Raw genomic sequence first — 15,440 nt, forward strand, 5'->3', positions numbered from 1 at the left:
TATATATATATATATATATCCATTTGTATATTTTTACGTATCGAGATTCTTTTTCAGAGAAGGAAGGTGCTTGTTTCTGCCGTCACCGGGAGAAGGTTTGTTTTTTTGACTATCCCACTGGCAACAGGAACTCGAAAGAGGTCGCGCGTTCTGGGTTCAAGAGGTCGAGACGCGTAGGGATTCTCTTGCTCGAGCGCGGTGAAAAAAGAGCGAATTCGAGTGTGGAGTGGAGAGGCTTGGCATCCACTTGGAATGTCTCTTTTTCGTTTCGACCCCCTGAGTGTAGACGAGTGGAGAGGGCAACGCAGAAGCGACTCGGTGTGTCTCTGCACCTCCGAATGCAAGTCGTTTTCAGAACGTTCTTCAGAGGAGGATAATGTCAGCAAGGAAGAGGTTCTTTCCACGGGAGAGTACACCTTTTGTGAAGAGGAACAAGTTTCTTCTGTGACACGAAAGCTCTCGACTCGAGAGCGAGAACCGGAAACGATTGACAATCGCTCCTTTTTGCGGTGAACCTTGTTCAGAAGACCTCGAGGGCACCTTGCTCTGCTTCTGCATGTCCAGTTGACAAGGAAAGAAGTTGGGAGACACCTGGATTTCTCTGGAGAGACGCAGAATTCAACACAACGCGCGTCTCGCGCCCGAGGCAGAGGGACATGCGCGCGCGGCAGGCGAAGAAAATGCAGCGCGGCGAGACAGAGAGAGAGAGCCGCGGGAGAAGAAGAGACGAAACGAAGGAAGAAGAAGAAAGGATGAACTGCCTCACGTCGGCGCCACCTTGGAGACTGTCTGGACACAGACATCCTTCGCGTCGTAATTTTCTGAAAAGAGAGAGACGGAAGGAAGCTCAGAGGTGAAGAGGGTGACGAGAGGAGAGAAAGAGGTAGTAGAGGAGGACAGAACAAGAGAAAAAACGTCGTGCTTCTGCAGAAAAGGAAAGAGACGAAGGAGTTCGTCACGCCCCAAGAACAAACAGACAGGACAGAGCGAAGAAGAACGCAAACGTAAGACGAAGAACACGCGGAAGGAGAGGGAAAGGAAATCGAGGGAAGAAGACGCTTCAGAAGGCCGGAGAGAGGAGACAGAAGAGAACAGCAACTGGAACAAGGAAGGGAGACAGGAAGCTAGGTAACCAAAGAAGAAAGGAACGAACTGTGGAGAAAAGACTGGGGAAGACGGAGAGACGCACGCGTGCCGGAGAGAAAACTCACCTCGAATAAATTGACATATTTCACTGTGGGGAGTAATCAAGAAGATCTGTTTGTCCGGTTTCGACATGAGTCCAAACTTGAGAAGAAGGTCGAGGCTGCAGAGTCAGGAAAGACAACGGGGTTCGCGCGCGTCGGATGCAGAGAAACATAAGATACTTTTAAGTGTTGATGAAAAAGGCCGATATTGAATTTCAGCCAATCTTCCTTATTCGTAACAAGAAGAAACAAGGAACGAGGCCGCGTCGACTTCCCGCAGCCGCGTTGAGAGAGGCCTCGCTGCGGCCACACAGAGAGGCACAGGAGAGGAAGACGAGAACAGCCGAGAAAACGCGCTTCGACGGTGGAAAAGAGAAGGAAATCTGCCGCTTGTCAAGGCGCTTGGAGCGACCGCAGAATCGACAGGAAAACGCATGCGCTTTCTTGGCGACAAAACGCACTTTTTTATTCGACTGCCTTCATCCATGAAGACGTCCACTTCGTCGAAAATGTGGAGAGGACTGACGCTCTGTTTGGCCAAGGCAATCAGAAAGGCCAGTTGAACCGCCGACTTTTCTCCTCCAGAAAGAGTCTGAAAACCAGAAAAATCCACATGAAGCAGCAAACAGAAAGAGACACCCACACATCCATGTGCTGAGAGAGAGAGAGGAGAGTGAACGCGGAAAAAACGCGTTTCTACGACAGACACTGCTCGTCACCTTGACAGACAAGCGAGTTGAACACACACCGACCCCAGTGGATGACAAGCATGTCAGCACAGACACTCTCCAAAACAAACGGTCTTTGAGAAAAACGCATGCCGCTGTCTGCTTGGGAGGCGAGTCGACCGTCACACCGGTGTAGATACATGTACAGGTGCAGACATGCGTATATTTCTACATCTTTATCTCAATATACATAAATGTATATATGTATGTATATATGTATATATATAGGTATGAAGATGTATGTGTGATTTTAAGATGATGAATATACATGCAGTAGCTCTGCGAGATTGGTCTGCATGCGAACGTATGAGTGTCTGAGTCTGCAAGTCGGTCCTCTGTGTTGAGGTGAGGATCCCGGGGTGTATGTACACCCCCAGTGTTGGTGTGTCGATGGCCTGGGGGTGGCCGCGGCAAACTCGTTCCGGGCGTCGTTTTCTCGCGCATGAAAGTCTACACCACTCGGGCAGTTCGGCGGCCGACCGCAGTTCAAACGCGCGAACGAGAGGAAACCTGCATGTCTCCGTAGCACCCACCTTCGTCTGTGCGTTCGCACTTTGAGACTCGTCGCTGGTCACCAGCCGCACAGACCGCGTCTCGTGGTTCACGAGCATGTGGGCGCTTCGGCGAATGACGCCTGAGAGATGTTTTTCAAACGAAGCCGCGAGCTGAGGAAAGACGCGAAGCAACCAGGGCGCGCGAAGGGTGCATGCAAGGAAAAACGGAAAAAGCGGACGAGAAAAGTGGAGAAACAGAGTCGGAGACGCAGAGCTCTGGCCGGATGGGCTACGAAAAAAGGAATTTTGATGAGACCACACAACGCGGTGACGAAACGACGTTCTAAATATGCTCGGTTGCTCGTTGGACGTAAAACACAGACACTGGACGACACTCACAACGCATACAGACGACGCGCCGCATCCAAAGAAAGACTTCCTGCCAGTCCCGAAACTGCATCTCTCCCCTTCTCTACCATCTGTATCTCTCCACCGAATCTACAAATATATGTATATATATATAAGATATCTAACAATAATCTAAATGTCGACCTCATATCTCTCTGCCTATCTACGAATCAAATTGCCTGCGTCGAACATATGTGTCAATATAAACATATATATATATATATATATATATAAACATACATATATATATATATATGAATGAAACTAATTTAATTGAAAGTATATCTAAGTGTCAACTTCTATGTCGTTCCACCGAGGCGTTTCTCTCTCGCACCCTGAGGCTGTATTTATCTTCATCTCGCGATCTACGTGGCTCATGTCTGTTTGCTGCTGTGCAGATGGGGAGCTCGCAGAGGGCTTGAGAGAAGGAGTTGTGAGTCTCTCAACTCGTATCTGAGACTGCAAGTCTCGACCGAAGCAGTTACCTCGGAAGTGAGTGCATGCAGACCGGCGGCGTATTTGTCGCGACGAATGGCGAGGCGCCGTCTGCAGACTTCGAACGTCTCCTTTGCTCCTTGCACCTGGTCGGCTTTCATTTTATACGCGAGCTCCGCTTCCTTCAGTTTGCCCTCCACAAGCTGCATGCACAGCGAGAGAAAACGAAAAAGAGGGAGAATCGTAAAGAACGGGAGAAAATGAAACAGGGGAGAAAGAAGGAAAAGAAAGGAAAGGGGGGCATGAGAGCGGAGAAAGGAGAGGGGAAGGAGAAAACAGTGCAGAAAAACAGTGCCGACAGAGAAGAATAAAAAAATGGGAGGCGCACAAACGGAGCACAAACGAGAGAACAAACAAGAAAAAGTGGAGAAAAACTGAAGTGAGAATGACACATTCATTCATTCATCTTTTTATCTATTCATCCAAGTATCTATCAGTCTACCAATGCATATAGATAAATAGATATATCTGCGAATACAGATACAGATACACTTACCTCCAGGCACATTTATACGTGTGTATAAATGCATATATACATAGATGTATACATAGATATACAAATATATACTTATATATATATATATATATATATATATATATATCCGTATGGAGAGAGCAGAATGTGGAAGGAATATTTCGACAGTTTGAGAGAAGACACGTTTGATGGATCTGGGCTTCATTTTTCCAGAAGAAAAAGAGAAAATGCGGAGTGAGATTTGCATTTCGCCTTTTAGCCATTGATTACACTTAAAGGTTCTCGCTGCCACCAGCGGAACCAGACAAGCCGCAACGCAACCGTGAGGTTGCTCAAAGAACGTTTTTTTCGAAAAATGTCACTGAAAAAAATCCTCTTCGTACACTGGGGTCGAACTTCATGCGGCTTCGCTTGGAGATAATTTCTTTTCTCAAATTCTCTGCCTCGGCTGCGCACTCGCGCGCGTTGCCCTCAGGGAGCGAAGTCGGAATTTCCTTTCCTGCAAAGTGCTCTCGCACAAACTCCTAAAAACAAATGCACGAAGTCAGAAATATGGACACCAACAAGCACTATCAAAACATAGCCAAGAAAATAAATACATATAAATATATATAGTTATATAGGTAAATATACACGTACATATATATATATATATATATATATATACAACTTCCTACATGTAAAGCGAGATATACCTACACACGTATAGATACAGGGATTTAAGTATACGTATTTGCGTGTCTACATCTATCCACCCGGCCATATATATATATATATATCAATTTCGACGTATCTGTGTATCTCGATATATCGACATACATATATGGATTTACGTAGGTCAACATATTTGCATATCTATGAAGGTTTTTATTAAATGAATGCCTACGCAAGTGCATTCGTTCATGTGTACGTATCGAATTTCTACCTGAATGCATATATACATATAGAAGTGAGTATTTCTCTATGTCTGTATATGCGTCTTCCTGTGTAGCTGTGTCTTCGGAGGAGAGTCTTTCTGCAGCTTCGAAGTCGCTGCTTCACGTCGAGGCCCTGAGACCACGTAGGTCCAGGAGAAGGGAGACAACAGGCAGAGGACTCCACGAAAGTGGAAGAGCATGCTTTTTTCGCCAGTGAACTTCAGTCAAGACGCAAAGTCATTTTGCTGTTCGTCAAGAACGCAACGCACCTCGAGTCGAAGCTCCAGGCCCTCGGCATGCTTCTTTGCTGCGATTGCCTCCTTCTCCTTCTCTGCTCTCTCCGCTGCGTGAGCCGCCAGACGCTTTTCTCCTTCTTCGCGTTGCGCCTGCAGGCTGCGTCGCTCCTAAAACAGTCGGTACAAGGAGAAGCCGACGGCAACAGACGCGTGCTGAGACGCGGAGAAAGCGCAAGACGCGACGCAAACAGACATCTGCACGTTCTGGGCCAATGGACGGCCTCACACTCGAGAGCGAACGGCCTAGGCAGCCCAACGCACCGACAGGTTTCTACAGAAGTAAATCGATTTCCTCCACAGGCAACAAAGACGCAGACATCTGTTCCATTTTCACACATACGTCTTTTTTTCTCCGGACATACATGCATTCTCACACGCCCTTATATATATATATATATTATATGGATATTCATGCACAACTTTGTCTAAATAGAAAGAATCTTGGGCTTCGCCGTTACACACATCTATGTTTAGAAACAAATATCATATATATCTATATCTATATCTAGATATATTTGTATTTGAAAATACGCATGCGTACATATAAATATATGGCATCCTATGGATGGCTTACACCACGTTTTCTCCACAAGAAAATGTAAATTGCTTTTGCTGCGTTTTTACAGGAAGTTAAGGAAAGATGTCTGTGCCTCTCGCACCCCCCACCTTTTCGAGCGACTTTTGTCTTTTTTCTAAAGCCTCGATTTCTCCAGCATTTTCGTCGAGGCGGCGGCGCGTATCCAGCGTCTGCTTCTCGAGGTTGCGCGTCTCCTCCAGGAGCCTCTGGACGTTCCGTTTTTTCTCCTCAACTGTCTCTCTCAGCGAGTCTAGCCGACTTTTCACTTCTGCCTCAGCGAGCAAAGAGGCACTCGCCGCTGCTCTGCGAAGTCGCTGGCGAATTGCACGCAACTCCTGGAGCTCCTCTTCGGCCTCCTTCAGAGCCTCGCGAGCAGAAGAAATCGCCTGCCGCAGTCGAACGTCCTCCACGACGAGCCCCTAGAGCACATGCGCCAGAATGAAAAATTTCATGTCAATTCAAACAGCTGCATGTTCCTGTCTACGCACCAACGCAGACATGCACTTCACAAAGAAGGATGACACAAACACGCAGATCAACTCTGATCGCGGCCCAGTCAGGAGCAGATATTCTGGCACGCACACAAGTATACACATATTTACACATCTATATATAAATATATATATATATATGCATATATATATATATACATATATATGTGTATATGTGTATCTATGTAGAGGTATATGCATACGCAGGGATGAGCTTCTCTTTAACATTCCTGGATGTGTATTCACGCGCCTGCGCAGTTGACGGGGAGTCTGTATTCTTTGACCATCCATCGGGCATAACCTCTTTACACACATGCAAACGAATATTTGTATTTGCATATATGCATATGTAGACACGTACACAAATGCAGATCCACAACAATGGACTTGTGTGTGTATCTGTGTATATATATGTGATGATATAAAGCAACAGAAGCACTCTGGAGATCTGCACAGAAAGTCGACGGGTGGTTGGCCGAGAGAGCGACTCCTGTTGCGAACATCTGTCTCCATTTGCGAGAACGTGAGGAAGACTCTCTCTCCATATTCATTTGCCTGAGGCTTTTTTTCGCATGCGCTCAGATGCATGCGTTTGCATGCGTATGAAGGCTCGAGTTTTGCGTGTTCTTGCCCGGACATGCGTTTGTCTTTTTGGATTACTTGTTTTCTTCCGCGCAGCCTTTCGACTTCTTCAGCGTTTTCTGCGGCTTGCGCCTCCACCTTTCGTCTCTTCAACTCTTGTTGAGCTTCTTCGACTTTCGCTCTCGCCTGCAGCAGCGCCTCCTTCTCTGCCTTTTCTTCTCTCGCCTCGGTCGCTTGCATCTCCTCGTCTTCTTTTTGCAGGCGCCGCAGCTCCCGCTCTTCTCTCTCCTCCTCCTCGTCCTTCTCTCGGTCTCTCTTCCCTTCGCCGTCCTTCTCGCGTCTCGGCGCCGCCCTCGCTCCGTCCGTCTCTCGCGAGGCGACAGCGTCTCCGAGGAGTCGGACGAAGCGCGTGGAGTTTCGTCGCCCTGCGCCTCCGCAGCCGTCTTGCGGCATCGCTTCAGACCCAGCAAAGGAACGCTTCAAATGTCGTCCGCCGGTCCAGTCGTAGCCTTCTCTGAAGTGCGTCTGCTGCGCATGCGCGTAGAGGCTTCCGACATCGCGAGAAGCACCCAGTGAGCGGCTCGGATCGAGGAGAAGCGCCACAAGGTGTTGGTGCGAAGGAACGAGTGCAATCGCCTCGATGCGACAGGCGTCGACGAGGACGCGGAGAATCTGGTGGGGCAGACGCGCTGTCTGCTGCGCCGCTTCTTCGCTCGCGCGCGCGTCTCGAGAAGCACCGCTGTGCCGAGCAGCTTCCCCGCCCTGTGTCCGGTTCAGCAGGCGGAGAGAAGGCGAGAAGGCCGCGGAGAGAGAGGACTTCTCGGCTGACTGTCCCTGTCCTCTCTCGCCTTCTTCGCCTCGTGGCGGGAGACAGAGCGCGCGGTAAATCGAGAAGACAGAGCCTGCGGGAGCACGGAGAAGCCTGTCGGGGTAGGGCGGCGCGTCGGGATTGACGACGACGACTCGCGGAATCCTCGGGAGATTTTTTTCGCGGAAAACCTCCAGCAACACCCGCTGGTCACGCTTCGTCCCCACCACCCATGTGAAAACCTGAGGCCGCAGGTGTCTCTCGACCAGGGCCGCCACAGTCTCGGGTGGCGCCCCCGCTGCCCTGCATGCATCGCGGAGAACGAACAGAAACTCGCCCACCGGACCCACGGGCAGGCTGTCCAACGCTCCTCTCCGGAACAGATTTCCGAACTCTCTGTGCATGGCTTCGAGGTCGAAAGAAGCAGAAGAAGAGAAAGAAGAAGAGAAAGAAGAAGAGAAAGAAGAAGAGAAAGACGACACGGGAGGCTTCGCGGAAGGCGGGAAGTTGTAGAGTTCGCTGCGCCACCCCAGGGGACAAGAGGGGACAAGCGAGTCTTTTTCTGCGGCCGAAAAGGGCGGCTTTCTTCCGCCTTCGTCGAGGTCGAGACAGGTCTCGGGGCGAACAGTGGAGACCGTCTGTGAGGACTCCGAGCGGCGAGACTTCTTTTCCTCTCTCGCGAGTTTTGCGCGCGTCCAAAAAGCCTTCCGCGCCTGCAAGTGGGCTCTCCGTTGTTCTCGCCCAAGCTTTCTCTGTCGCCGTCCTTCTTCAACTTCTTCCTCTGTCTCTCTCAACACACTGAGCGCCAGGCGACAGCGCTCTTCTTGCCTCACGACCGCGACTTCGGCCTCTTCCCGCAGAGACAGCTGCTTGTCCAGTTCTCTCTCGACTTCTGCGAGAGCTGGAAGAAGAGAGAAGGAAACAGAGAGCACGGCGACAAAGGACCTCGACACTCGCAAGAAAATGTGTAAAGGAGAAGACACAAAGCACAAGAGAAAAACAGTGGCCGAACAAGGAGCTAGGACCTCGCAAGAAGCGAAGAGAAAGAAGAGACAGCGGAGGGACAGGTGGAGAGAAATCAGAAACATGGAGAGCCAGCAGACCACACTATAGAGACGGACACGATCTACAAAGAGATATCGTCACAGTCTGCGGATAAATACACATGCAGAGAAAACGGATACGCTGACACAGATATATACATATATATAAACGTATATATCTGTATACGAATAAGCATATATCCATATATATATATATATATATATGTATAAGCATATAGAGATGTACGTATATATATATATATATATATAGTGTAGAGTTTCTGTCCATTTGGTTTCGCTGCTTGCGTTTTTCTCACTCGCGCGATGAGCTGCTTGCACTGCCACGGCTTCCTCTAGTTGTTTTCTTCGATCTTCCACGAGGGCGAGGTGCCTGTCGAAATCGGCGGAAGACTCCTTCTCGTCTGCGGCTGCGAACTGCGCCCGCCGTGCCGCGCTCGTCTGAGAATAAAGGAAGACAGGATAAGAGGAAGAAGAAAGGAGAGAAAAAATAAAAGAAGACAAATGCAGGGAAAGGAAAACTGGAGAGACAGAAAAGAAAGAGAAGAAGGAGAAAAAATAAAAATAGCAAGACGAGAAAGAAGAAAAAGAAGAGGAAAAAGAGAATGGATACAACGAAAACTGTAAGACAGACTAAAGTGGGATGAAGAAACGAGACGACGCGTTCGAACACAAAAGTTCGACGATCTGGTACAGCTCACACACTTGTAGAGAAGAAGGCGAGAAACCGGAATGAAGAAACGCATCTCCTGCTCTGTCAGAGAGGGAGAAAACAGGTGACATCCTAGCTCACAGAGCGTGTCGAAGAACGAGAAAACCTACAAGTAAAAACCTCGAAAATATACAAGCAAACAATGCCCTTCCCTGGCTTCTCCAATACTTCTTCTACACCACCATCCCTCTTTTTCTCTCTCCTCCTTGTCTTTCTCTTCTCTGTCTCTTCTTCTTCTGCCCTGTCCTGCGCGTTTCACTCCCGTTGCTCGTGTGCACCACCATCTGCCCCGCGTAGACTGTCTCACCTCCTCGGCTGTTCTCAGGCGTTCTTCCACTTGGGTCTGGAGTTCTTCTTCGTGCTTTTTCGCGTTTGCTTTGCCGACAATTTCGCGTTCGAGTCTCTTGACATCGAGGCGGAGGTCGCGCTGTTCTCTCTGTCGCGCGAGCAACTCTTGCGAGATTCGCTCGAGCTCCTCCTGCTGGCGTCTCTTCTGTTCCATCGTCCTGCGTCCCCCCAGCGCTGCGCATTGCTCGGCTGCTGCTTGCTCCTTCTCGCGCGCCGCCTCCACTTCCTGCTCGAGGCGCTTCACTTTCTTTCGGACTTCCTCGACTTCTCCTCGGCGCTCGCGGAGTTCCAGCAGCGGCAGGAGACCCTTGAGGCGCGCCAAAGAAGTCTCTTGCTTCTTCAGATGGGTCACTTCTGCCTCGGCTCGCTTCCATACCTCCACTTGGTCCAGGAAGGAGCCCAAGCTGCTCGTGTACTTCGCTATTTCAGTCTCCGTCTCGTACAGCTTCCCGGCCAGTGCGCGGAGCTGCAGAGACGCCTCTTCGAGTCCTGAAAACGCGGAAACGGCGAGGCGTCAAACACGAGCATTTCACTGCGTGACGCTCACTTTTGCAGACAGATGCGCAGCTGGGAGCAGGGACACAGAGCTGCGACAATACAGACAGAAGCGACGCACACCAGAGCACCTGCGTACAGCTGAGCAGATGGACAGATTGACAAGAAGACCCGGAGAAGTCGACGCATCCAACCGTCGACACACGCGCCGAGGGATAGACACGGGCAGATCCACAGAACTAGATCGTTCTACACATATATACATACAGATATATATGCATATATATACACATATTTATATACACACATATTTATTTATATATATATATATATATATATGTACGAGCAGATGCGTGGGGAAACGTCGGTCCAAAAAGTCGACGCGTTGAGACGAAGACGTCGACAGCGGCAGAAGCACAGACGTCGAGAGACGCATGCATGTGGAAGAGTCGGAGAGACGCGGGAAGATGTTGGACGTCGCCTTCGTTTTTCTGAAGCTGCGAGAGTCTCGTGGCGCGAGCGTTCCCTCTGTTCGATCTTTCGTCAGCACCTGTGACTTGAGTGAAGAAAGAGTAGAGGTCTTCTTCTTTGGACGCGACCAGGAGTGTTTTGCTTTTGTCTTGCGTGAGGAAAACTGCCGGGTTCGCGAAATCGAGGCCAAAGCTTTCGAGAACACGAAGAACTTTCTCCTTCTTCACCGGCTGCATCCCCGAGACAGAGCCGCCGCGGCCTGCGCTGAGAAAGAACGCAGAGCGATCCGTCGTCCACTGTTCGTTCTCGCCTTCCCCGCCGCGAGCGCTGACTGGCTTCTTCCATACGCGGCGAATGATTGTCAACGTCGAACCCCAGACTTCAGGGTGGAACGCGCGAGAGCCGGCGCCCTCCGCGCCGCGCGCGCCCACAGCCGCGTCGGCGGCGGGACTCGAGTTCTGCGGCAACGAAGGCAGACGAAAACGAAGAGAAGCTCACTCCAGGAGAGGAAGAAAGGAGACAACGGCGCAGAAGAAAGAAACGAAGGAAACGGAGAAGGACAGGGCGGAAAAAACAGCAGGAGACGGGAGGAGGCGAAAGAAGGCAAAGCTGCAGTGGAGGCGGCACCGCATCGCGGAAGGGGAGGGGAACAGACGAAGAAGACGAACGAGAGGAAAGGGGAGGCAGAAAACACAGGGAAGAAAGGCAAGAACGAAGGACACAGAGAGACATGGAAAAGAACTGCTTCGTCACTTCTCCTGCATCCTTGGCGGCCGCGAGCTCCGAAAGCTCCGGTCCTCCTCGACGCCGCCTCACACCCCGAGCCTGTCCTCCCTTCGAGTGGCTGAACTCACCGGCGAGTCGTCGCAACTTTGCAAGAGTTCGCGTTTCATTTGGAGCACCGCGGAAAGCTCTCGCGGCGCGTCTGCGGCCTCTGACGCGCCTCTGTAGTTGGAGAAAGTCACTTTCACTTCTGCCATTCTGGGACCGTCCTCAGCCCAGTACTGCCGAATAAATTCGAAGAGTTTCACACGGTCGCCGCCTGCACCTGCGCTCGACCCGCAACTCTCCGCGCCGCAGCAAAAGAGAATCGCCCGCGCGAGTGCGGACTTCCCACTGCCGTTCATTCCTGAAAAGAATCAGGGGGGACACCGAGAAACAGAGCGACTGCAGAGAGACTCGAGGAACCACGAGAAAGCGAGCCAGCGCGACCGAGGCGCCAAGAGAGAGAGGAGATGTCGACAAGAGATGCCAAGGAAACAGAGAGACGAAACACGAGGGTACACCAGAGACGATGGAAGGTGGAAAGAAGAGGCAAGCCGAGATGTCGACAAGAGGAAAAGCCCAGGAAAGAGAGTGGAGATAAAAAGTTCACGCCAAGACGAGAGAAACACAGAAAGGAGACAAGGAGAAACGGACAAGCCAAGACATACGACAGAACAGGCAGGACAACAGACTTCTCTGTCACTTCTTCCGGCGGTTCTCGGACCTCGCGCTCGCTCTCTGCACACTCGACAGAGATAGGCGCGACAGAGCACAACACGGGTGACTTCTTCTGTGTCTCGCCTCGCCCCGTCAGAGCTCTCGAAGACGAGCACAAATTGACTCAGACGAACGAGACCAGCTATTCAGCGATTACCTGTGACGACGTTGCAGTGGCTTCCTGGGGTCCAGGTAAGATGTCTGTGGTTGAGGAAATCCCTTAACTCGACGCGAGTGATCTTCCCCGCTGTGCCGTAGAAGGGCAACTGCCTCACGCGCGCACTCAGCCTCCTCGTCGTCTTTGGACTCTCCACATCTTCACTTGCTCCTCGCCAGGGCGTCGCTTCCTCGTCACTGGAAAGACTCGCGCGTCTTCTCTCTGGCGAGGGAGTTGAGTCGCCTCGCCTTCCTTCTCTCGCTCGCGACCGAGGGTGGTTGCCAGCCGACCGCCAGCCCACGGGTGGACCAAGTGCTTCACAGTCGGCCTCAACAGCTGCAGCGCAGTTGGGGGCACCAGAGGAAGAAGAAGAGGCAGAAGACGAGGAAAACAAAAGGGCCGAAGAGGAAGAAGAGGGAGACTGAGGAGTGTTTTGTCCCTCGTCATCAGAGTCTGAAAGAATAACGGCTTCAAAACCTTCGTTGTGGTGCTTTTTGCTTGAGACTGGTTTTTCGGCTCGCTGTTTCCCTTCGCCTCTCTTGAGGACATCTGAGTGTCTCTCCAGCTCAACAGGGTCTTGTCGCGTTGGCGATCGCGGAGAGGAGTCTGAGGAAGAGGGAATGACAATCACTTCGTCGTCGGAGGCTGGCGCAGCTCCCTGGGGACGTCCTCTTCGTTGCACACCCTTTGTTTCCAGCTTGACAGCCAACTGCGGGTGCGTCTTCGCCAGCAGGCCTTGAATCGACAGCGCGCGCCTCCTTGTTCCTTCCCCACTGCCTCCCTCTGTCCCCGACCCTCTGCCTCTCGCGAGACTCCGCAAATTGGAGCTTGAGGAAGCGACCTCGCGACGGCTTTTCCTGCACTGCATGCGCCCCGTGGACTTGGGGAACTTCGCCTCCGTGCGTCTCTCGTCCGCCGTTTCGCTTCCCGAGGAGAGGCGTTCTGCCTTTTCTCGAAAGAGGTCGGGTGCACGACGGATGAGGTCTCTCAGACCACCCGCAGAGCGGCTTGACGGACATCCAGAGGATGCGCCAGAGCGCGGAGAAGCATGTGCGGCTGCAGGAGAGTGCAGACTTCGTCTCCCATTCACAGGAAGGCGCCTTTGGCTTCCTCGTGGTTCTCTTCCACCTCCTTCAGCTGGCGCATGGGCACCCGAAGCACAAGAGCCTGCAGACTCCGAGTTCTCCGCCATCTGCCCGCTCGCCTCTCGACTACCAGCCGTCGAGTAATTCACGAAGGAAGAAGAAGCAGAAGACGGAGAAGAGGGAGAACGAGAAGATGGAGAAGAAGAAGCGAGAGAGTCGAGCTTCGCGTCTGTCGAGGGAAGGGATGTGTCGCGTTGGCGTCGAGATGCCTGTGTGGATGCGTGCAAGTGACGTACTTCGCGGCTGTATGTCAGTTGTTTTCGACGGAGCGAAGAAGGCGCAGCCCCGAGAGTGGAATTAGACTGAGAACTGCCGACAAACCTGCGTTTCCTGAGAGGAGGCGAAGGCGACTCAAGGTCGCTCGAGAGAGCTTCAAGAGCGAGGCTGGGGACGCCTTTCATAGCAGGCGAGGTTTCGGAAGAAATGTTTTCCCCGCATGCAGAGTCACTTTCCACAGAGTAAAAAGAAGCTGTAGAGGCAGGCGAAGCTGGAGGCTCGTCCCTAGGGACTGCCGCTTGCTGGTCGGCTCGCCGCCTATTACGGTGCGAAGGCAACTTGGCGGTGGCAAGCGGGAACGCCAGGGAAGAGTCTCCCCGAGTCTTCTCTGCAGTGTTCGGCGCCTCCATTTCATGGAAAAAAACCCTCCGCACACTTCGTACCAGATCAAAAGAATTCACTAGTGTGGTCCTGGGAAAGAGGAGATCGCGTTAATTCTGGAAAAAACGACCTCCGATCCACCCAGATGGAGTCGGACCGAGAAGAAGTCGAAACGTCCTCCGCACGACGCCTGCATCGAAAACATACGGTTGTCGATAAACCCTGCAGGAGTCTGGTTACTACATTCCTCTTCAGACACAGTGTCTTCAAATGATCCGCGGCAGAGGACGCCAGCAGGCACAGTCAGCTCTGAAAGCCAAGCGTCGCTTTGGCGCAAGCATTCAAGGGACAGCGAGGATGACGACGGGTTTCGTGCACACCACTGAGAACAGGCGTCCTCTGTTCATTCCATCCTTCTTCTTTCGGGAGGCAGCCGGCAAATAGGAGCAAGCTGAAGACAGCGCGGAGAGAAAACTAAAGACTAGATGTCTTTTTCAAGCAAGACATCAGATGCTGCGCTGCAACTCGGCACAGGCAAATCATGCGTGCATGCACACAAGATGCTGTGACCACTCTTTTCGCGTGCACACCAGGCCGCTGCCCTACGACTGAAAGACGTTGAATTTCAACGTCGACCGCTGCTAACTCAGTTCTCTTTCTTGTCGTCTCCACTTAAGTCGCTGCGGAGCTCGACAGACTTCGCCACAAAGAACGGTGGGTTCGTGCGCATTTTCGTTCACGGAAGGCTCGCGGGCATCACACACGAGTCACGGGAAGTACAGTTAACTACGGTGTGGAGGTGTTCATGAATTAACGACGTCCATCTGTGCGCCTCTGTCGACTTCTGCCGACTTAGTCCATTGCGTCCTACCAAAGTTTCCTTTTGGTGTGCGACGGGACACACCTGTCGGCGTCACGGCCGAGCTGCAGCTCTAGAAGATGCCAGGTGGTTAGCAAGAGGCGGTGAGAAACACTCTGCAAGCGAAAACAAACAGATCCCTCTTGGGTCAGGGTTTCACTGGAGTAGCACAAGAGAAGCCGCACTGCCTATAATCGGACCCCTTTAACGGCGAAATCGTCCCCGGGGTAGCCGCCGCCAGCAGCTGGTCAAGGTGGCAGCTGCAAAGCCAGGTGGCAGGGTCAGAACGGCGGGAAAGCATCAGAATTTGGAGCCCAGCAAAAGGTTTAATACTGCACTTTCGGGTACCTCCAAAGTGCAACAAAGAGATGTGACATGGCTAATCGGGAGGGTACCGTGAAAAACGGTGTACGTACACCAGACGAGCAGCCTGCTTCGCACTCTGCCACACGCAACACGGCAAGACTTCGTGCTAGTGCGAACTTATCTGCATTCCGCAGGAACCTGCAATCACGTCACCATAGCGCGAGATTCTGTGGATTCAGCACGTTTCAAAGTCCTCCCACGATCGCATGCATCTTTGTGCACGGTGAGTGACGCGGAATGTTTTTCGCGTAGGGAAACTCACCGTCAGTGGGTCGAGAACGCCAGTCGC

At 51.7% G+C, this 15,440-nt stretch overlaps 1 protein-coding gene across 1 annotated transcript; it reads right to left on the reverse strand.

Moving 5' to 3' along the window:
• Positions 1-66: 66 nt before the first annotated feature.
• TGME49_309400 (RecF/RecN/SMC N terminal domain-containing protein) lies at positions 67-14,382 on the reverse strand. Its single transcript, XM_018782579.1, has 13 exons — positions 12,185-14,382; positions 11,400-11,674; positions 10,625-11,003; positions 9,539-10,068; positions 8,819-8,960; positions 6,729-8,359; positions 5,667-5,996; positions 4,974-5,108; positions 4,171-4,311; positions 3,303-3,455; positions 2,449-2,580; positions 1,649-1,779; positions 67-1,306 (listed from the first exon to the last, which is right to left on the reverse strand). Exons 1-13 carry the CDS (start codon positions 13,953-13,955, stop codon positions 763-765), a joined length of 6,294 nt encoding a protein of 2,097 aa, XP_018635614.1. The 5' UTR covers positions 13,956-14,382; the 3' UTR covers positions 67-762.
• Between the last annotated feature and the right edge of the window lie 1,058 nt (positions 14,383-15,440).

Source organism: Toxoplasma gondii, chromosome XI (assembly GCF_000006565.2).
Source record: "Toxoplasma gondii ME49 chromosome XI, whole genome shotgun sequence".
Classification (NCBI taxonomy): domain Eukaryota; phylum Apicomplexa; class Conoidasida; order Eucoccidiorida; family Sarcocystidae; genus Toxoplasma; species Toxoplasma gondii.